At 34.9% G+C, this 22,385-nt stretch overlaps 1 protein-coding gene and 1 long non-coding RNA gene across 6 annotated transcripts in view; one reads left to right on the forward strand and one right to left on the reverse strand.

Moving 5' to 3' along the window:
- The window catches only part of TMEM87A (transmembrane protein 87A), a 38,097-nt gene continuing 15,712 nt past the window's right edge, over positions 1-22,385 (reverse strand). For 2 of the 5 annotated variants that reach the window (XM_049104072.1, XM_049104075.1), the window contains exons 7-20: positions 22,097-22,214; positions 18,032-18,093; positions 17,069-17,252; positions 15,969-16,068; positions 14,992-15,085; positions 13,817-13,892; positions 11,316-11,420; positions 10,316-10,374; positions 9,441-9,544; positions 6,001-6,074; positions 5,527-5,588; positions 4,805-4,860; positions 4,055-4,085; positions 1-1,244 (exon numbers count right to left, since the gene is read on the reverse strand). In XM_049104072.1, the coding sequence (XP_048960029.1) occupies positions 1,203-1,244; positions 4,055-4,085; positions 4,805-4,860; positions 5,527-5,588; positions 6,001-6,074; positions 9,441-9,544; positions 10,316-10,374; positions 11,316-11,420; positions 13,817-13,892; positions 14,992-15,085; positions 15,969-16,068; positions 17,069-17,252; positions 18,032-18,093; positions 22,097-22,214 (1,167 nt within the window). In that variant the 3' untranslated portion in view covers positions 1-1,202. Of the gene's footprint in view, positions 1,245-4,054; positions 4,086-4,804; positions 4,861-5,526; positions 5,589-6,000; positions 6,075-9,440; positions 9,545-10,315; positions 10,375-11,315; positions 11,421-13,131; positions 13,205-13,816; positions 13,893-14,991; positions 15,086-15,968; positions 16,069-17,068; positions 17,253-18,031; positions 18,094-22,096; positions 22,215-22,385 lie in introns of all 5 variants that reach the window. The other 3 variants (XM_049104076.1, XM_049104073.1, XM_049104074.1) reach the window with 3 other exon arrangements.
- LOC125754026 (uncharacterized) lies at positions 1,130-2,970 on the forward strand. The gene is made up of 2 exons (XR_007407260.1): positions 1,130-1,269; positions 2,703-2,970. It is a non-coding gene; the product is annotated as an uncharacterized LOC125754026 (long non-coding RNA).

Here is a 22,385-nt window from a genome sequence, read left to right on the forward strand (position 1 = left end):
TTTTGTTAAAACTTTTTTATATTAAAAAGTGGCATGAACTTTCTATGTAGAACAAAAATCTTGGGAAGGCAAAATTGGACAAAACCATTAAAACAGAAATATAGTGCTTCAAATGAATCCCATCACCTTGTGATGTCTCTTATAAACAGTCTTTAAATCAACACCAGGTATAAGAACAGTCAATCCTAAAGAATGAGCAGCAGTCCAGGGCCTCCACACTACTTCATGCAGGAAAAACTGTTTCAATTAAGCCAGAAGGACCTGTTTCCTTTGTATTAGCTCCTGCTTAAGCATTACAGTTCCTTTAGCAGGGGGCTCACTCAAAAGCACTGAGATGGAGTGCCTCTCTGCATCTAGTGCAACACCCAGTGAATGGTATTGAAGGCAAACAAAGCATTGCCTAGGATTCTGCAATGCCGCCACCTTTGGAGGCTTACAAAACAGTAGTTAAAAGTTCTGGAGTGTGCACCACATTGCCAGCAATGGGATGTGTCACAATAGCAGATGTCAAGAGTTAAGCTAATATTTCTCTCTAAAGTACATCTGAAATAGAAAAATCTTTAATATACACCATTTGTAAACAAAATTGCACTTGATTTTTTTTAAATGATCTGAATCATACTGTAACAGTTTTTGTACACTCTTCTTTTTGTTTTAAATCGACAGAACCATGGCTCCTTAACTCAGGACTCTTTTTCTCCAAACCACTTCTGCGAGATGTAACCTTGGCTTCTCAGGAAACGGAAAGATAATTAACAATTTCCCCCATCACCTATGTAACTCCCTAAATAAATAAAAATTATAGGCAGTTGCTCCTGGAGATTACATATTATGGTGTTGATGTCATAGTTCTTTAAAAGATGTTAAACTTTTTAGTTGGAAAGATTAAACAATTTAAACATTATAGAAGGCTCAGGAACAACACACATAAGTTGCATAAACATCCATGTCAGGGTGTGGAAGGGAAAGGGGCATCAATGTTGTAAATAAAACACTTGTAGATTTTTCTCATCCTATGAACTTGTTTTCAGCAAGATGTTCTCCTTGTTCTGACACTTCTCACCGGCTCCAATGCACAAAGGTCAAGGAACAGATCAGGTTTCACTGCCTCCTCTAATTCCATGGAGGAGTGTAGAAGATTGACACAGAAGCTGATCTCTTCCCAGATACTGCCCATCTTCAACTGCGTATGTTCTCATTTTTTACTCCATTTTGGACCTTTCAAAGTGTGTGATCATTCGTTCCTAAGGGAAAAAGAAAAAGTTTTTTGTAAGTATTTTAAATGGTCTACATTCCAAATATCTTCTACAAAGATCACACACACACACACACACACTTCCCTCAAGTACTTTTGTTTATGTCCATTAAATATTTAGAAATGGTTCCTAACTGGGGCACCTGGTTAAGCACTCAACTCTTGATTTCAGCTCAGGTTGTGATCTCAGGGCTATGAGACTGAGCCCCAAGTCAGGCTCTGCACTGGGTGTGGAGCCTGCTTAGGATTCTCTCTCTCTCGCCCCCCACACTGCCTCTGATTACACTCTGTCTCATAAAAAAAAAAAAAAAAGGTTCCTAACTATGAAGATTTTGAAACATACAGATGCCCAGGCCTCACCCAAGATTAACTGAACCAAACTCTCCAAGTTTCTGGACATTAAACCACAGATCAAAAGGAAATGTGTATTTTTGAGACAAATAAGATGACTAAACAAATATCTACTTAAGGTTAAACTTTAATGAAAATGTGTACCTCCTCTGATACAAGAATTTAATTTGAAGAAAAAGTCAAGGATGTGAACAAAGATTTAACCAGAAACATTTCTACTGCAAAACTCAAAATCATAACAAAATAGTAGAATGTCCAAAAACGTAGGACTGTATAACAAATTATAGTATACCCTTATAATGAAATATTACATATTCATTAAAATTACATTTGATAAGCTCTAGAGATCTGTTGTACAACACTGTGCATACAGTTAACACTTTGTACTTGAGAAGATTAGGACGGTAGATTTTATGTATTTTCATAATTTTTTTTTTAAAGCATGTTAAAAGGTGGCTCAGTCTGTTGAGAATCCAATTCTTGGTTTTGGCTTAGGTCATATCTCAGGGTCGTGAGCTGAAGCCCCACATCAGGCTCTGCGCTCAGTGGGGAAGCCAAAGAAGATTCTCTCTCCCTTTCTCTCTCAGCCCCCTCTCCCCAATCACACTCTCTTTCTAAAATAAATGAATAATTCTAAAAAAATAATTGTAAAAGGCATGTTAAAAATTATATCTGATTAAAAAATAGTTTTTAGGGGTGCCTGGGTGGTTCAGTTGGTTGACTGCCTTCAGCACAAGTCATGACCCCAGAGTCCTGGGATGCAGCCCCATGTTGGGCTCCCTGGTCAGCGAGGAGCCTGCTTCTCCCTCTCCCTCTCCCCTCCTTCCCACTCATGCTCACTCAAGCACTTGTTCACTCTCAAATAAACAAACAAAATCTTAAAAAAAAATTTATAGTATACCTTTTCAATTAAGAAAATTAACATACTACTAAATTTCTTATGTAATTTTTTACCTTAGAGTTAGTATTTTTCATTTTTACTTCATTTGCTAAAAGTACGTGTATAAATTTATAGTGAACTCTGACAGAACTGTAAATACTTTTTCAATATGAACAATTGCATCAGCTAAACTATCTTTTTCACTTTTTTTCTTAGAACTACTCCTCCTGAAGCTCTCTGGTCTGCTCCATTCTGGACTGGATGCCCTCCAAGACGTTGCCCAGCTATCACTCTCAGAGTTTCTTACGTTATCATCCTGGGATATTAAGATTATCCTTGCCTTTCTGGTACAGCCTTTATTTCCTGGATCCCAAGTCGTTTCTAGTTCTCTAATTTTGTAAAGAACATTTTCTATTACTTTTCTGAGAAAGCACATATAGGATGTTATTTTATTTCCTGAATGACTGAAAACATCTTTATTTAACCCTCATATTGTTTGTGTATTTATTTATGAATGAATGACGGGGGGGGGGGGGGGCAAAGACTCACACAGAGGAAGAAGCAGGCTCTATGCAGGGAGCCCGATGTGGGACTCAATCCCAGGTCTCCAGGATCACACCCTGGGCCAAAGGCGGCACTAAACTGCTGAGCCACCTGGGCTGCCCTCATATTGACAGTTTAGTTGAATATACAATTCTAGTTTGAAAATAATTTTCCTCACAGTTCAAAGACATGGTTCTATTATGTTCTAGCTTCCAAAGATGAGACTGAAGAGTCTGATCAGTTTTGATTTCCGGTCCTTTAAAACTTGTTTCTCCTGTAATTCACTTAAGTTCTTATTCAATTCTAGAAAAGGTTTTCACACAGGAAAATATGAACATATGGGTGCAGTCAATACCACTGAAAACACTATAAAAACCCTGCATTGCCATGAATAGCCTAACAGAGTTCCACAAAGTCAGCCTTCTCTACCTGAAATACAGCAGTGGCTGGAGAGCTTAAGTCAAAGGGAAGCCCTGAGGACAAACTATTAGCAGAAGTCTTCAAGAGGGAGATCTGGGACCTTGCAGAATACACCATAGGAAAGCAAAGTGTTACAAAGAAAGACAGATTTAATTCTGCACAGTACAGTTCTCAATTATTTTATGTCAATGCACAGAACAGCTAAGGAATTTGACATTGTGTGCTATATCACACAGCAGGTCAGTGGGAAATGAACAAATCATTCTGTAGCAGCCAATCCAAAACAATAGTTGGAATCAGGCAGATGCTTTCAAAGGGGTTTCTAAAATCAAGGGAGTCTAGAATAACCTAATACTCAGAACAAAATACATGCCCTCAAATCTGATGTATAACTTAAGAAAAGAAATAGGGGTATGTGTAGAAAGGAAATTTCTTGAATACTTGGGTTCTAATCTTAGTATTTCTATTCTCATCCTTTTTTAACTATGCCAACTATAGTTCTTCAGGGTATTACTGAGTCAAGTAAAATTCCCCTGAACAAAGGACCTATGATTCCCTATTGAATCACCAGACCCACAGTTTATGCACATGACTTGATTACTAACCTCATCTGAATCCAGAAGGGCTGGAAGTGCTCTGCAGAGAGAAAAACACCAAAATGAACAATGTAAAGTCATAAATAGTTCATAAAGGAGAGTGGAATTAGGAATACAATTTAAAGCCTTTTGTATAATTTTTTTTTAAGATTTTATTTATTTATGTATGAGAGACCAGAGAGAGAGAGAAAGAGGCAGAGACACAGGCTGAGGGAGAAGCAGGCTCCATGCAGAGAGCCCAACGTGGGACTCGATCCTGGGTCTCCAGGATCACGCCCTGGGCCAAAGGCGGCACTAAACCGCTGAGCCACGCGGGCTGCCCACCATTTTTATAATTATCTAAGATCTGCATCTTATTAATGGCCATTTCAGGGGAATAAAAGCAAATACAAAAACAGAAAGATTACTGGAGTTGTACAGAAAAAAAAAATTATGTTGCACTGTGACAGGGCCAATATTTAATTAACAATACAACCATGAGAAGGAACTAAAAAGTTCCAAAGAATTATCCCAATGATTTTGGGAAGATGTATATATAGCTAAATCTGTCTAAGCAAAAATGTTATCTGAACAAATAATCCTGATTACTTTTGGTTGTATACTATTCATAATTTTTATTTAACATCCTTTTAACATTTTTAATAGTATTTAATTTAATCTAAGCATTCTCATTAGCATGTTCTTTAGCTCATTCCCTTAAAATAATAAAAGCAATACTAACTGTAATAGGATTCTCATGGTAATGATTCAAAAACTTACACATCTGTCACAGAAGAAGGAACATTCTCTTCTACCCACTTCAAATCATCTTCCTGCTAGGAACATACAAATACAAAGTTGTTACTAAAATGCCCCAAATAATACATGACAAGTAAAGATCTACAGAGGTTTCAAAATTTTTAAATTTAATCTTTTGGGCATTCTGAAGTAGTATACTCACATAACAAATGGGACTGCTAATAATTTAAAAAAACTATACAGTCCAATACTTTAAAAAAACTATATAAGTGAAATATAAAATGCCTTTAAATGCTTTCTCCTCAATAGTCTACTACCTAAGAGTTTGCCTCATGTAAGTTTTGCCCCTTAAAAGTGATATTAAAACTCTAAAACCATTAATGTAGACTGTGTATACAGTTTTTAAAAATAAACAACAAAAAAATTTAAAAAACAGCTAAATGAAAAAAATCCTGATCTTTACTACAAAAAACATCTTAGGTTATTAAAAAAGTTATTAATTTCCACTGATGAAAACAATTAAACAGAATCATCAGACTAATCTGGTACCTTTTCCAGGACATAGTAGCAAACCATCTAGTTAAAGATTACTAGGTATTAGAATCACTGGTTGTCTCTGTTTTTAAAAATGTAAATGTAATATATATTAAAAGATCTTTTTATAAAGCAAGTTTAGTTATGCACAGATTTTAAAAATCATTAAAACAAAAAAAAATCATTAAGACCTGGACATAATTACTTACTGCTTTGTTTACTTTACTATTTCCATTTGGTTCTTGTTTAGTACTTCTCATTTTCATTCCTTCTGTAAAGGGAAAACAAAGTAGGTGGGTTAAGTATATCAGTAGACCAGCAATGATTTCCAACATGGATTCAGAACTTTAAGTTTATTGAAGCTGAATTATAAAACAAATGTTTCTCCATCTTTATGCTAGGAAGTTCAAAGCCAGATTTTTAGCTCTTCCAGTAAGCAAACTGGACATTTAATGTGCAATTATTTACTGAATTTGCCACAGCTTCACCTTAAAATTAATACCCTTATTTTTGCAGTCCCCTAACTATACCACAGACCAAACTGAGACACAGCTATAAAACGGCTGCAAAATAATAAACTGTATCCAACTATCTTGATTTGGATACTCACAATTATACTTGCTCTACTCTATTCCTAAAAACCAGAAAATAATATTTAAAGCACAAATAAAATTTTACACTACCAAAGCTTTCTTTTAGCATAGGTTCTTTTTGTTCATCCTCTTCCTCTTCCTCAGACAATGGTGAAAAGGCAAATCTGAGAAAAGAAAGAAGGAAAAAACTTAGAAAACTATAAAAAATGCTTCACTAACTCAATTTTACAGGCCTTACTACTGAAACTGCAATGAGTCATTCATAAAATTATTTCAGTGAAAACAAAGTAATTCTTCCCCTTTAGAAAGCTCTTGATTGCCTATACAAGCAAGAGAAAGCAGGACAGCATCACACTAATGAGTGCAGGCTCAGCCACGCACTATTTATGACTTGAGAAAAGTTATTCTGTGTCTCAAGTTTTCTCATCTGAAAATAGGGATGATGAAACATTACTCACAGAGGCACAGAGGGTTTTGTAAAAAGTAAACAAATTATTTCAAAAAATGCTTAGAATAATACCTTGTAAGCATTTACAAGCATATGTAATCACACAGAGGGAAGTAAATTCTCACATAATTTAAAATCTCAGTCTGTGAATTTGTACTGGAGACAGAAACCCTGACCTTATATGTACCAGGTAATTTAAAAATCTCAGTTTCCAACTGGGGAGCTGAGAAGATGAAGTCCTCATCTTAAGATAGCTTTCCTTTACAACTTTGAAAAGATTCACCAAAGCAGCTGCCAGAGAATTCTTTTTTTTTTTTACTTGAGAGAGAGAAAGCAGGGAGAGGGAGAGAGGGAATCTTTCAAACAGACTCCCTGCTGAGCGTAGAGCCTGAAAAGAGGCTAACTTCCATCATCCTGAGACTATGACTTGAGCCAAAACTGAGTCAGATGCTAAACCAACTGAGCCACCTAAGCATCTAGACAGGTAATTCTTAGAAAGCTTTAGCTTTGAACTCACTCTGTACTTACTGTTGCCTATATTTTCATTCTACCTTGTTTTTTAAATCTCCCTTTCAATTAAAAAAACAAAACAAAACTCTTTAAAATCTAGGAATAGGGGCACTTGGGTGGCTCAGTTGGTTAAGTGTCTGTCTTCAGCTCAGGTCATGATCCCAGGCTCCTAGGATCGAGCCCCAAGTTGGGTTCCCTGTTCAGTGGGGAGCCTGCTTCTTCTTCTGCCCCTCCCCTCATTTGTGTTCTCTATCTCTCTCAAATAAACAAATGAAATATTTTTTTTAAAAAAGCTAGGAATAATAGGGAATGCACCCATAACCTATTTATTAAAGGAAAACTAGCAAAAATTAATAGTAGATGACAAAGTTAATGATACTAGAGAAGCACTTATTTTAAAGTCAGAATACAATGAGGAGGCCCAGTCTCAATGTCTTGATTCAATATTATACAGGAGGGCCTAGCCAACATAAGAAACAATAATGAGGCAGCAGTAGTATTTGGAAAAGAAGGAATAACACTGTCATTACTTTTGATAATAATTAATCTACTTGGAAAACCTAAAAAATATCAGAACAAAACAATGTAGGAGAGGGTTATGGTTATAATAAATATATAAAAATCAATAGCATTCAAGGGCTTCTGGATGACTCAATCCATAGAGCATGTGACTCTTGATCTCAGGGTCATGAGTTCAAGCCCCACATCAGACATGGAGCCTACTTAAAATTAAAAAAGAAAATCATTAAGGAGGGCATGTGATGTAATGAGCACTGAGTATTATATAAGATTAATGAATCACTGTCCTGTACCTCTGAAACAATACATGTTAACTAACTGAATTTAAATAAAAAAAAAAAAAAAAAGAAATATATGCTACATTATGACCCAGTTACTGCAGGTGTTTATTTTCAATAGATATGGGTAAATAAAAGGAAAGTTTTACAAAGCAACATTTAACCTTTTGAATGCATTCTGATATTCTTTCAATTTTAGTTTTAAAAATAAATATTTGTAATCCTATACTCAGTATAAAATGTAATCAAATAACTTATATGTTCTTTTATTAGTTTCAAAAAAGAAGAAAAAATTGATAGCATTTCTACATTTTTGCCAAAGCCACATGCATTATTTTAAAAGGGTGCACCCCTAAATTTTTCAAATATTTCAATAAAAGTTATAAAACATAACTAAAGCAGAGGACTAAAAAATGGGCAAGTGATCCCATATATTCAAGGATGGGAAAAATATATGTAATTTCCCTAATTAAGCTATCAATTCAGTTCCTATCAAAATCCAATAAAGGTTTTCTTAGAATTAAACAAACAAGCTTAACATTTCATTAAAGAGCAAAGATCCAATAACAATGGGCATATTTTTTTTAAAAGAGGATTAAGGGGGAGGGCACATACCAAGACTTAACAGGAAACTAAGATAAAATAGCATACATACTAATGCAGGATCAGAGGGATAGGGGAAAAAAAATAGAGAACCCACAAACAATTCTCGATGAATAAAAGTTCAACTGTAACATTTTGAAAGAAATATAGAGTAACTTTAGACTTCACCTCAAGCCAGGAAAAAAATCTTAAACAAGACACAAAATATACAATACATAAAGAGAAAAAAAATGCCAAATTTGACCCTACACTTTCAAGTTTTTCTATGGCCAAAAACATCACTAAGATGTTCAAAGATAATTAACAAACTAGAAGAAAATATCTGGAATGCTTAAAACAAAATATTGGAATCTAAAATAGATAAGGAATTCTTACACATCAATATAAAAATGATCAATAAGCTGATAAAAAATAATTCAAAGATATAAAAAGCTGATTGACAGGAGAACTAAATGACCAGTAAACACATAAAAGACATAAAAAAGTAATTAAGCCTTAAATGCAACATTTAAAAAATGTTGCCTACACTATTTTTCTCAACTTTTTTTTCAAAGAACACAAACATTAAATGCTTAATAAAATGCTATTTTCATGGGGTAAAAAGATATCATTTATATTCTAAGTCTTTTATTGGTATGTCTGATTATAAAATTAACTGTTCAGTTATTCCACGTCATCCTTTGGTGATATGCTTGAGTAACATAAGCCCTTAACTGTCTGAAACACAAAAAGGAGGCCATGCCAAAGACATGGATATACACAAAATAAAGACAGCCAATTTTTAAATAATTGAGATTTGCCCATAGCTGAACAAAGCAAAATCCCATATAAATTTTTAATTCCAAAGTCTGTCATATAAGTTTTCATTTTCATTATGAAGTGAGCTGGGCTACCGGCTATAAAAATTGTTCTTTCCTTCCCAACACTAGACAGGTAAGATGACTCTCATTACAAGTATCACAATTACCTACTTCCCTTACCTAGTCATATACATACATATTATCAGAAGATGTCAGAACTGACATTGGACAGGAACCCATTCACTGGATTTCAGACCCAGTGAATATTCCTTACACTCCATGACATGGTCCTGACACTGTCACCCATTGAATCACCCCTAACTGATGATATGGTCATTCAATAGTTAGCAATATAAATAAGTGTCCAAGAACCTCTGGTTGTTCGCAGATGGTCGCCAGAGAACCATGATGACGAAGAGGATCATGGAGAACAGCAACCGCCAGATGGCATCATCCACCCAAAGCTCTCGCCAATCCTACCAAAAGGAGAAGTACATTTTTATACATAATGTTAACTCTTACTCCACAAAGCCCTTGGCATAGAACAAGAATCAATTATTCATTCATTCAACTTATATTTACTAGAAGCCTGCTATGTGCTAAGCCCTGTACTAAGTGCTGGGAATTAAAAATGAATGAACACTGTTTCTTCCCTGTAGTGTTTACTGTTGCTGAAGAAAAAGCACCAGCCAAATGGAGGACTTTACTAATGCTTCATTACAGTTCTGAGAATCTTTAGGGAAGAGTTTTTATACAAGGTAAGAGAAAGTAACATTGTTATTTTCTTATAGTTTTCATTTTTGTTTATTTTTAACAGCTTAGCTCTTGCTTCCAAAGAAATGCTACTGGCCAGTCTCTGTGTTCAAATCTTAAGTACATGGCTTCTGCTCAGATTAGCATTATTCATATATACTTCATGTTTAGGACTCTGGATTTGTTAAGAATTTTTTGTTAAGGAAAGACTGGGTTATGAAAAACTGTGATATCATTTATAATGTTCTCTCCCACTACTGGGATATATAGTCAGTCATTTCTCCCATTGTCTGCCAAAAAACCCGCAAGACAAACCTACCTTTACTAAGCACAGTAATAATACAGAATACTCAGGAGGAAGGAAGCATTCTAACCCTCAGAGTGGAGACCTAGCCCTAAATTCTTAAAAGGTGTGAACCTTACCACTGTCATTGACATCACTCTGTAAGTATAAAACAGTACACTATTCATAAATGCATGTGTTTATAACTCACCGACTGACAAGTCACTATCCTGAACTTCATGGTTGTCCAGATGATAAATACAATAGATGCTAACAGGAAATAGAAGACCCGGTCAGAGTATGTATGTTAGTTTATAGCCCCAATTATATTCTCTGATTCTCATCAAGTAGAATCCTACATATCCCTACCTCCCAATACATCACAATCATTTTCTCTCACTTATTTTAACATATTTATTCAACAAAAATTTACTTCACAACTGCTATAAACAAGGCCCACAATATGTACTCTTGCCAACCCTTTCTGTACTTAAACAATAGTTCTGTTTACCATCTGGCTACTTTAGCAACCCTCAGAAGTGGAAAAGAAGAAATACAGCTTTTTCCAGCATTATCAATAATATGACTGTTTTCCCTTTCTTTATCTTTAATATAATATTAATTTTTCTTTGCCTGGTCAGATGGGAAAAAAAGTTGACAAAATGATTGTAAAATAAATAGAATTATTGGTTCCAATCATAGGCTAGACCTCCCTATTCCTGGTACACAAGCCAAAAGGCAAGCAAATAAGCCTATGTGGGCTATAGTTTAGCCTAATGTTTATGTTATACATATTTAATGGCATATGTAAGGCAATATAATAGCAATGTTTACTGACCTAAAATTGTTTATTTTAATAAAACTAAATAAGCAAATATTAATGTCTTTTAAAAGAAATCTAAATGCTATAGGACACTAATGCTAACTTGCCTCAAAAAAAAGTCTCAGAAAAAGAATGGAGATAGGAGAGGGTATATCAAGAATCATTATTATATGTAATCAATTTTCAGCTATTAGAATAAGTGGTTCTCAACTTTTTTGAACCATAGACCCCTCTGAGCATCTGACAAAAGTGAAAGATCCCTTCCCTAAGTGAAACACACAAAACTTTCTATGTAATTTTAGAAAAGCCCACTTATGGCCTTTCAGGTTAAGCATCTTTGTTCTAAAGGAACTGCATTTAAACAGCAGGAAGCAAGTCCCCAGCTTACCTGCCACTGCCAAGATAAGCGTGTTGGTAAAATGTCGGTACAAAGAGAGTTTCACAATGTTCCTCCGAAGTTTTAACAGCTTCATTGTTTGAGTCAAGCTAATAAATATGTGTTTGCAGGTCAAGGAAATCAACATTCAGAAAAACAATAAGCTAGTAAATTAATCCTTATATTTCTTTATGGATCTAGGGTCATAATGACAGAGCCATAGACATTAGGCCTTAAAGCTCTCACTCTCAACCTCACAAACAACAAACACCCCACCATGATCAGTAAGAAAGTCTTCATTTTCAATGAGATTTGAAGACATAACTAGGATAAAATGAGAGTGCAAAAGATACAAAAAAAGAAGAGGAAAAATATAAAGGAGAAATAAAGATAAACTTTCTAGAGAAACAAAGAAAAAGAACCAAATGGAAGAAAATGAAATAAAAATGAGTAAGAGGCAAAGCAGTAGGGTTTAGCATCATCTTCATTCTTCCAGTAAGGTAGTGGCTGTGTTCTCACTGTCCTAGATAATCCAGGCTAGAGTCATACATTCATGACCTCTCAGAGTTCTACACTCAGTCCCCTTGTGCCATGTTAAGGAACCGGCCATCAGCTGCCTAAATTAAAAGGACCATACAATTACAACTGGTTGAGAGTCCCAGGCAGTTAGGCTCTTAAAGCAACAACTCTCTATTTTCAAATCATTCTCTCAAGTAGAAGTTGCTGCACAAAGATAGGAGAGAACTAATGACTAATGATAGGTATCTGCTCTTATGTTCAATTTTCAGAATTAGGGGCAGATATGAAAGTGAGCTGGAGCTCACTCACGTCCTTCAATAAAGCCCTAGCTGCTGCCTAATTATTGGGTCATCTTCCTGTATGGTCCAGTCCCTCTCTCAACTCCTCTCAATATGCATAGTAGAGGTTCACAATAATACTGACTTAGAAAAGCTTTGGCCAATTTGACCTAGGACATTTCAATTTCAAACATTTTTGATATATGAAAATCCCCTCAAATTCACATAATTACAATTTATTTACACTCAGCTTTATATAATAGTCACAGTCCATCAGGACAGTAATCTTGAACAATTGTACATAGAACCAAATAACGCAAAAACCAAAATAAATTTCTTAAAATCTCCCAAATGATTAAAGTCCAAAAACCTGAATCCTTCATCCAATAGGCCAAATCCCTAATAAACAAATGTTTACTCTTGAAAAGCAGGAAGAAAAGATTATTCAAATAGAAATTTATTATCTGCTGGTTGACTTTTCCTATAAATGAATCAAGATTTATTTCAAAGAGTGAAGTCTTCAAATAATCCCAAGTCAGCTTCTGAATGAGGGTATAAAACACTTACCCTGTAAAGGTTAAAATCTGCTAAACCTATTTAGAATTTTAAGAGTCAAACAACCTCATATAGTTCCTGAAACCATATTTTAAGAATCAAAATATTTACATAATTTTCAAAGCATTTAGTATTGCAGAGGCTGAAAGAAATAGTGGGACCACATCAGCCAGTGATTCTAACACTAAGTGAGGCACACAAATAAATTCAAAATTAAAGTGAAATACTCATTTAAAAAAAGGCCAGAAGCTTTTGTCTTGTTCTCAGTCTGCAGTCACCAACTCTTGATGCAATTTTTAAAATTAAAAACAAAATAACTGCTTACCTGAGCCCTCAGGTTGTTAGAGTGAAAATACCCTATTCCCCAAAGTAACAAGTAATCAACAAAACCAGCAAAAACCATTTGTAGAAAGATCAATGGAAACCCAACTCCAAGGGGAGAAAATGGACCGCCATCAAACAAGCCAATGAGAAGGATATCCACCAGCACAGGGCAGTGTCTAGGAAAGCCAAGGGGATAAAGGCCAAGGAAGCAAGATCAGTCTGGGCCTGCAGACAAAGAAAAAGAGGTGGTGAAAAAGAGATGTCTAGAGAGCACAGAGAAGAAACCACCAAAAGACTCTGTATTTACATAATCATCTGGAATGCTTTTGCATTCAAACTGAAAGAAAGTAAGGAATAATATTTTGTACCTACATCATTCTTCCCTTCTGATAAACAATCACATAAATTACTCAGCTGTAAGCATTTCATACAAACTGTTGATCACAGTCTCAATACAATAAAACACGCTACTAACTAATAAGAAGCAACCACCACAGAGTTCCTAGCATGCTAAGGTCCATGTTAAAAAGGGACCAAACCAAAAAATTGCAGTGTTAAAAGCCCCTATCCCATTCTATAATCTCCTATCACTGTGATTTCAGCTACAAGTCTAAAAAGACCTTTCTCATATTTCAAAGTACTGTATTAATATATTACAAATTACTAATTTACAGAATTATGTAATACAATATAATTCTACATATAAGAGCACATCCCAAAATAAAATGTGAACCAAATATCTGTCCCCAAAACTACGCTGCTTGTTTCACAAGTTTATATATATAAGGTGTTATTTATATGACCTGCTTATCCAATCACCAGGGCATTATTGAAAGGATATCCATAAAATAATACAGGCATCAATTGCTGAGAGGGCCAGGTTTACTATCAGAGCCAAGGGATAAGAAAAATACTACAGCAATAGAAAGAAAACGAATTGACAGAGGGTTAAAGTTGCTAAAAGTTGAAGGAAATTATATAGAGGACAGTATGATCTGAAAAACAAATATATATCCATAAAGTGTTTTATTCACGGGGGAATTTATTGCAAAACTTACTGAGCTCAGTTTTCTTGAAGGCAAAGTCAAGTTCATAGCATTTACCACCTTGAATCTAATGGGTTATTGCTGGGAGTGATTTTTTTCTTTTTTAAGATTTTATTTATTTATTCATGAGAGACACAGAGAGAGAGGCAGACACATAGGCAGAGGGAGAAGCTGGGAGCCTGATGTGGGACTCGATCCAGGGACCCTGAGATCATGCTCTGAGCCAAAGGCAGACACTTAACCACTGAGCCACCCAGGCATCTCTCTGAGAGTGATTTTTAAATAAATAACTACTGGAAGGACCAGTACTTCTTCACATTAATTCAGCTCTAACAAAATTTCTTTATCATTTTATCTCAGTGCTTTGGTTTCCCTCCCTGACAAAAGGCATGATTTATAATTCTCAAGAATGATGTGAAACAACTAGTTGCATTTTAGAAAAACCTTTGAAACTCAAGTGCTGGTTAAGCAAAGAGCACTATCACTTTAAAACAGAAAATAGGTGGCACCTGGGTGGCACAGTGAGTTGAGCATCTGACTCCAAGCTCAAGCTGTATGGGATTCTCTCTTCTTCTCCCCCTGCCCCTCCCCAACAAGCACATGCGCATGCACACTCTCCTTCTCTCAAACAAATAAATCTTAAAAAAAAAAAAATTTATCAAGCAAGTGCATGATTACAATCTTTGCCACTTCTACAAGAATGAGAGCCTATTGTCTGGGAGGAGGAACTGAGTAAGTAGCAATTTAGGGACAGGTGAGAAAGCATTCGTTTCTGGTCACAAATTAAACTTATAAAGCTCTAAGAGATTAAGAAGAAAATTTGAATTATACATACATTTTGAAAATCAGAGATCAAAAGTGATTTAGAAGAAATAGTAAAGAAGCCTACAGACACTTCAATTCACTCTCTCAAGACAAACAATATATCTGAACTGACCATAAATACTTAGACTAAGGAGTACTGACCCCAGTAACTCTGAGGACCCCTTCCATGCCAGAGAACAAAAGATAGAGGGCTCCTGCTACCACAACCTTGTGAAGAGTGACTCCAAGGCGAGGCCTAAACAGGAAGCAGAGAAAGTTGAGTACCAATGCCACAAACTGCAAAATAAGCTAAGTAACAGCAACTCATGATAATTAATATACAGGCCAACAACTTAAAAAGATGTAAGTCAGACATACTTGATTCATTAGAGGAAAAAAACCCAGAAGAACATATGGTCTTAAACCAAGATAATAAATATGAGAACTTTAAATCTGGTTTCTGATTATTGTATTAAATTTTTAAAAAACACCTTTTTATTATAGAGCATTCTGAAACATTCAATAGTATAATGAACCCCTCTATATCCATCATCCAGTCCCAATAACCACTAAGCTATGGCCAATCCTGCCTTGTGCAAACCTCCTACACTTCCTATCTTCCTCTATTATCTTCAAGCAAATCCTAGATACCGTATCTTCTATTTGTATATATTTCAGCATGTGTTTTTAACTAATAAGGACTTTTAAAAGACATAACCACAATACCATTATCAAATCTAAAAATTTTAACAATATAAGTAAATATCCTATTGCAACTCATTAGATAAACTGTACACTTGTAAACTCAGAATTCAACAAAATATGAAGTCTTTCCTTCCAGCAACTTCTGTTTGAAGGAGGAAGTCTCGAATCCTTGCCATTTAAATATCATTCAATCAGAGTCTGTATTTTAACAAGATCTCCAGGTGAATGGCATTTGAATGCTCGAGTTCTCAGAAGTGAAATGAAACACTTAACATCTTCGAGCTTTTACAAATCTACAAAATTTTAGATACCTGTCTTATTACAGAACTATTTCTTATACCAATTCTTTGAGAATTACAAGGGAACCTGCAATACTGATTCAATTTAATCAGTATTTTAATATGTCCTTCCATATAAAAAAAATTAATACTTACTTGACTATGCCATATCCCAGGCTGACTATGATGACCAGGGTTCGAGCCAGTGAACGTTTAACTGCTGAAAGCAGCTCTGCAAGGATCAGGGCACCCTGAACTAGGATAAAAAAGCAAGAGATAAAGAGTGCTATAACCTCACCTAATGTAGCTCTAGATCTCTAATGTGCTTTAGAATAAGCATTGGGATCAATACTGTTCCAAGAGAACACCTCTCCTGAAATTTTTATAATTAAGTACACAAGCTGATTTCCCTTACCTTGTTCATGTGAGCAGCAATCTGTGTGTGCTCAAATGACTTTCCCTCCCCAACTCCACTTCACTAAAACCTCAGCAGAATATCTCACCTACATGGACAGTTTGTAACACCTAGGGAATGTTCCCATTTTTAAAAACTGGGGAATATACATTGAAAATATACATATACACTGAAAAGCACAACACACACACACAGACACAGAGTTTTCAAATCATTTTCCTATCTACCATTTTCAAGCCCTTTCAAAGACAGGTAAAGCTCTAACTAGTAATCTTATAATAATCAATAATTAAACAGTCTGATGAGAAAGGACCAGAACTATCATAAAAAACCTCAGTACAAAATAATTTTTGTCATTACCTGTTTACTTTAGTAAACCATAAGTACTCTCCTATTTTCTTGGTATTACTCTATTTTACCAATTCTTAGAGGTACTTCTCCCTTGTATTTTAAAATCTTTGAAATCAAAGTAGGTCTTATCATCATTAGCAACTTACTATTAAGTTGGCAGGATTTATTTCCCTCCTTAGGTGTATAATACAATAACGGTGCCTTAAAAATCCATGGCAATTGAGATTCAATGTTAGTGATAATCTTACCCAAAATGGCCACTACTGTTTTAACTTGTGTCAATATATTTCAGTACAATCACTCTTAAATTACTGAACCCATAAGTTATGAGATTAAAAACAAAAGTTACAGTTATAGTGATTAAAGTTATTCTATTAATTAAGTAACTGAAAAGTTAAACCCACTTAACAACTGCTGACCTGAGGAAAACTGTCACATGTCTTACCTGATGGTGACTCACAAAATGGCAAACGTTTTTTTGGTCACATACCTGATTCTCCTTTGTATCGGATGTTCTGAAATTCTGCATAGAAGACAGCTTTCTCAAGCATTCCCAAGAAGATGACAGCACCAATCCAAAACTGAATTCTCAGGAGATCTCTCCAGTAGCAGGCAGACCATGCCAGCCACAGAACACCAAACAGGACATATACAATACACATCACCATGAAAAACTGTCATCCAAATGGATAAGAAAAAAAGGAGGATTAGGGCTAATAGCCAATTTAGAATTAATACATAGTCTTAAACTATAAAAGACATATCCTATCTCCTACTTTAAGAATAATTATTTTTTTCTTTGGAATTCAATACTAACACACACAAAAAGATCTCGCGTGCAGAGAGAAACTACCTAAAAACCTATCATTAAGAGTAACTGTTCTTCTGCATTAAAAGTGCCTTCTCAGCTCTGACCTAAAATTACATAAATGAAGATAACACTGAAGAGGAAAAAAGATATGGCAGGGTTAGGATACATCTGAAGGCAATGAAATACAATGTGGGAAAACTATGAAAGGGAATAGAAGAAGAAAGAAATGATGGACAAGGGAAATCTGCCAACACAGTAAGGCTATTCCCATAGACATTCACACGACAAAGCATCAGCATTTAGTTACTTTAAATGGGATCAGAAACTACAGGGCAGTAAGAAGTGCCCCCCTTTGGATTCTAGAGAGAATGTGAGATGTGAAATTATCTTTGAGGTACTTTCCAATTCTGAAATTCCACAAGTCATCAACCTCTTCATTCTACAGATGATATGAAGCACAGAGGAATTCACAGACATACACTCTCAAGGCCATATTCTAGTAAGAAGTAAATACAGAACTACAAGTATTTTCTGAACTGTTCACAGGAACAATTCTTTAAAGAAGAATATTGCCACAAAAAATGGACAATCTTTCAAGCTAAACTCCTGTAACGTTAAGGTTAAGATTATAAGTTCACTTACAATCATCAACGGATATTCTTCAAGCGTGAGATATTCATAGGGACCCTTCACTTCAACAGTCACTGCCAAAACACAGTTCTCAGAATTAATGTAAAGGATGTAGAAATCAAAAACACTGCATAATATCTGTTTGATGAAATTAATGAAAAATAAATGGTTATTTATTTTTAACCATTTTGAACCTGGTGAATATTACATTTATAGAGCACTCTGAAATTCATAAGGTGTGCTCACGGTTCATGTTGTATCCCGCACAGGCCTCTATGCTTCTGCTCCCATCAGTGTATTAAATAAAAGAGCCCTTGGTTCCCACATACACATCCTTTAAAGACTACATTAAAGGTATTTCCTCCACAAAGCCCAACAGGAACCATAACTCAGTTCCTCTAAATTCCAAACACATTTCATATGTATTTCTTCTTACAACACATCACTAATGTGCTTTGAAAAGTACAGGTTTCATTCCTTCTTTTTACTATCCTCTTGTCTTCTATCTATCCTCACCTACATTTTCCTACAGCTTTTTTTTTCCTACTTCAATTTTATGGGACTTTGCTACATTAATGCATCATTTTCAGAAAGTACTAATAAACTTTATTTTAACAAAGTATTTAATGAGAACAAGTGACAATAACAAGAATCTGAAAGATTTGCCTTACAGAATCAGAACTATGACTTTTAAAATTGTAACTGATCGAACTAGTTGGATAAATTTCAGGTCTGATAAATACTTCTGTGAGAAGTGTTAGTCTGTGACAACAAACAACTGCCTATTTAACAAAAATTTCCTGGTTTTTACCAAGCAAAAAGGACACACTTATTAAAAGTAAACCAAATAAAGAAAGTAAAACAGGTCCAACATTCATATGAACAAAAGGAGCAGCCCATAATAACAATCATAAGAATTTTAAGCAGACTGATTATTAAATCTACACCTTCTTAATTTAATAAAACAGCAAATCAAATAATTAGTCAATATTTATTGTATCCTTGCTTACTCTATGCCAAGGATCAGCAAAATATAGCACATGGACCAAATTTAGTCATCCAATTTTTATAAATAAAGTTTCATTGGGAAATAGCCACCTCCATTCATTTACATATTATCTATGGTTGCATTCACACAACAATGGCAGAGTTGCTAAGCTGTAGTAGAGAGAACATTTACTATCTGGCCCTTCAAGAAAATTTGGCTAATCCTTGCTCTATGCTGAAATATAAAATACATTTACTGATCATTTACTATGTGACACACACTACAGAAAACAGAAGAGATAAAAAGATAAGATGTTTTCCACCCACTAGTGGATTACCTGTTAGAAGGAAGAGAGAGTAGGAAAGCAAGATAAAGAATTGTCCCTCTGAGCCAAACCCAGAAGGATGAGTGTGTATTTTCCAGGACAAAGTAAAAAGCTATCTAGGCAGAGGAAATAACATGAATGAAGGCAGGTGAAAACGCATGATACATATTTAAAGAACATGTAGTCTGAGGCTGTACATGGTACCATAGATATAGTAGCATTTGGAAAGAAAACAGCAAAAGGCAAATTGGGACAAGCTGCAGAGTTTTACAAGCCTTGCTGCACAAGGTGGACATTTTACAGGCAATGGGGAGACACAGAGGTTTTAATGAAGGCAAAAAAGAAGACAGAACTATTCCAGAAAATTCTAGGGATTTCACATGGTGTAGTTAAGTCCATGCTTTAGAGTACCTTCTTCTTAGCTCCTAACAATAGATGGATAAAACAAAACAAAACAAGGACATAAGCTCAAAAACAAGATAAATATCTCTAAGTATCAAAACTGAACAAAAACTCAGACAGTTTATGATGCTAAAGCTATGTCATGTTTGACTCTGGGCTCAAAAAGCAAGCTATGGCAGCTGGGATTGCAGTTCCCATGGGATCACGAAAACTGGTAGGATTCTAAGGAAAAGGAGGACCAGAGCCAGATATGATACATGAAGAGACTGAAGTAGAATGGAACAGGCCTTCCATTCTTTTCAAAGAAAGAAGGTTGAAAGTAAATGTTGGTAACTGCTGCTTTAGACTTACTCTTTAGAAAGCTGTGGGCCTAGAAATACAGGATACACATACATCTTGGGTCCAGAAACTGTGCCAGGCCACCTGCTGGTTTACCTAAATCTGCTATATCACATCTAACTATAGAGCATAAGACTCACTTCCAGATTGGGAATTAAAAGCATTCAACACAAGAATCTATAAAAAACAAAAATTTTAAATTAAGTCAAACAAAAGAAATAATGAAACAGACAAGAAAGAAATAGTTGGGACAACTAACAAAAGTTGGTTCACTGGGATAAACATATAGTAAAATACAATTCTGCAAAGATTTATAAAATTAAAAGGAGATAAAAGCAATATTTAGATTGAAAAAAGCTACAAATACAGATTTTTTTTGGTAAATAAATACTATTAATAATTTTATGCCAAAAAAATTTGAAATTTTGAATGATATGGACAATTTCTCAAAAACAAAAATATCGATTCAAGTAAAAACAGAATAACTAAAAAGCAACCTATTACTATTTAAAGAAAATTAATCAGCTGTTTAAAATCCATATAGGTGAAGAAAAACGAACATTAGGCCGAAACACATTGTAAGTTCTACGAAACATTAAAAAAACGGATAATCCTATCCATATACAAAAACTACTCCACAGAATTTGGTAATAGGGAACATTCTCCAATTCATTATATAAGACCAGCATAACCTGGATGCCAAAACCCACAGGTGACACTACAAGAAAAGAAAATTATAGGTCAATCTTAGTATGAATAAAAATTCCAAATATAATTCTGAAAAACAGAAGCCAGCTATACACACACACACACACACACGTGTGTAAGTGTATGTGTATACGTGTGTGTATCAAGACCAAATACGGGCATCTTAGAAATTCAAGAATGGGGTTTTTTTAAAGATCTTTTTTTTTTTTTTTTTTTTTAAGATTTTATTTATTTGAGAGAGGAGGGGGATTGAAAGGGAAAGGGGCAGAGGGAGAGGGAAAGAGAAGCAGACACTCACTGAGCAGGGAACCAAACACAACATATCCTGGGATTGTGACCTGGGACGAAACCAGATGCTTAACCCAATGAGGCACCCAGATGCCCCCAAGAATGTTTTAACATTAGAAAAATCAGTTAATGTAATGCATCACATTAACAGATTAAATGGGGGAACCTATATGATGATCATTTTAATCAATACAATCAAAGCATTTGATAAAACTGAGCATTCATTCTCCCTACTAGAAAGAAAGAAAGAAAGAAAGAAAGAAAGAAAGAGAGAGAGAGAGAGAGAGAGAGAGAGAGAGAGAGAAAGAAAGAAAGAAAGAAAGAAAGAAAGAAAGAAAGAAAGAAAGAAAGAAAGAAAGAAAGAAAAGGCAGAAAAATTCACTTGGCAAATGAGGAAAAGAAAGAAACATCCTTAACCAAACACAGAATATTTCTGGAAAGTCCACAGTAAACATAATTAATGGTGTAATGTGCTAATATTGCCAATAAAGTCAGGAGCAAGATAAGGATGGTCATCATCACTGTTCCATTCAATATTCTACTTGAGAAAGGAGGGGAGGGAAGAAAACTGCAAAGAAGGAAGAAACAAAGAAAAGAAACTACAGAAAGACTGGTTAGTTAAGTGATCAGGAAACTCCAAGTAAGAGATGATGACTGCAGGAATTGGGTTAGTAAGAGTAGAAAGGAGAATACTAACAAAAACTGAGACATTAAAAAATTATCAAAGTCAATTAATTTAAAAATTTCCCAAGTTTTGCCTTAGTAACCAAGTTTGCCATGTCTAGTGCAGAATACTGAGAGCACAGTACCAAATAAGAATCTTAAAAGCAGGAGGGTCAAATGAAGGAAAATGAAATCTGGTATCTATAATAAATACATAATAAGAAAGCATAAGTGACACGCCTAAGATTGTGTCTGTTACACTATAAACATTCTTAATTACTCCCTCCCTTAGAGCAACTTCACACTACCCATTACGCATGACACCAGATAATATGAATGATAAAAAGGAACAAAATGTACTTACTGGTAAAAAGATTACTAAGTGAATTTTCTTTTGAGGATTCTTTTGAGGATGAAAAGCCAATATGTACAATAAAAATGTATGGTGCATCTTGCCAAGTTTTCAGTGGATCATGCATTGCCTGGAGAGAAAAAGAAAAAGAAAAAAGACATCAAACCTGCAAGTCTTAGAACTAAGAACACATTAATATGAAAATCTTGTTCCAGAATGTGCCCAAAAACATGGCTGAGTTCTTCACTTGTATCATTAAAACAGCAGGCACAACAAAACAAACAGGCCTATAATGCATACA

Source organism: Canis lupus, chromosome 30 (assembly GCF_003254725.2).
Source record: "Canis lupus dingo isolate Sandy chromosome 30, ASM325472v2, whole genome shotgun sequence".
In the NCBI taxonomy this organism is placed as follows: Eukaryota; Metazoa; Chordata; class Mammalia; order Carnivora; family Canidae; genus Canis; species Canis lupus.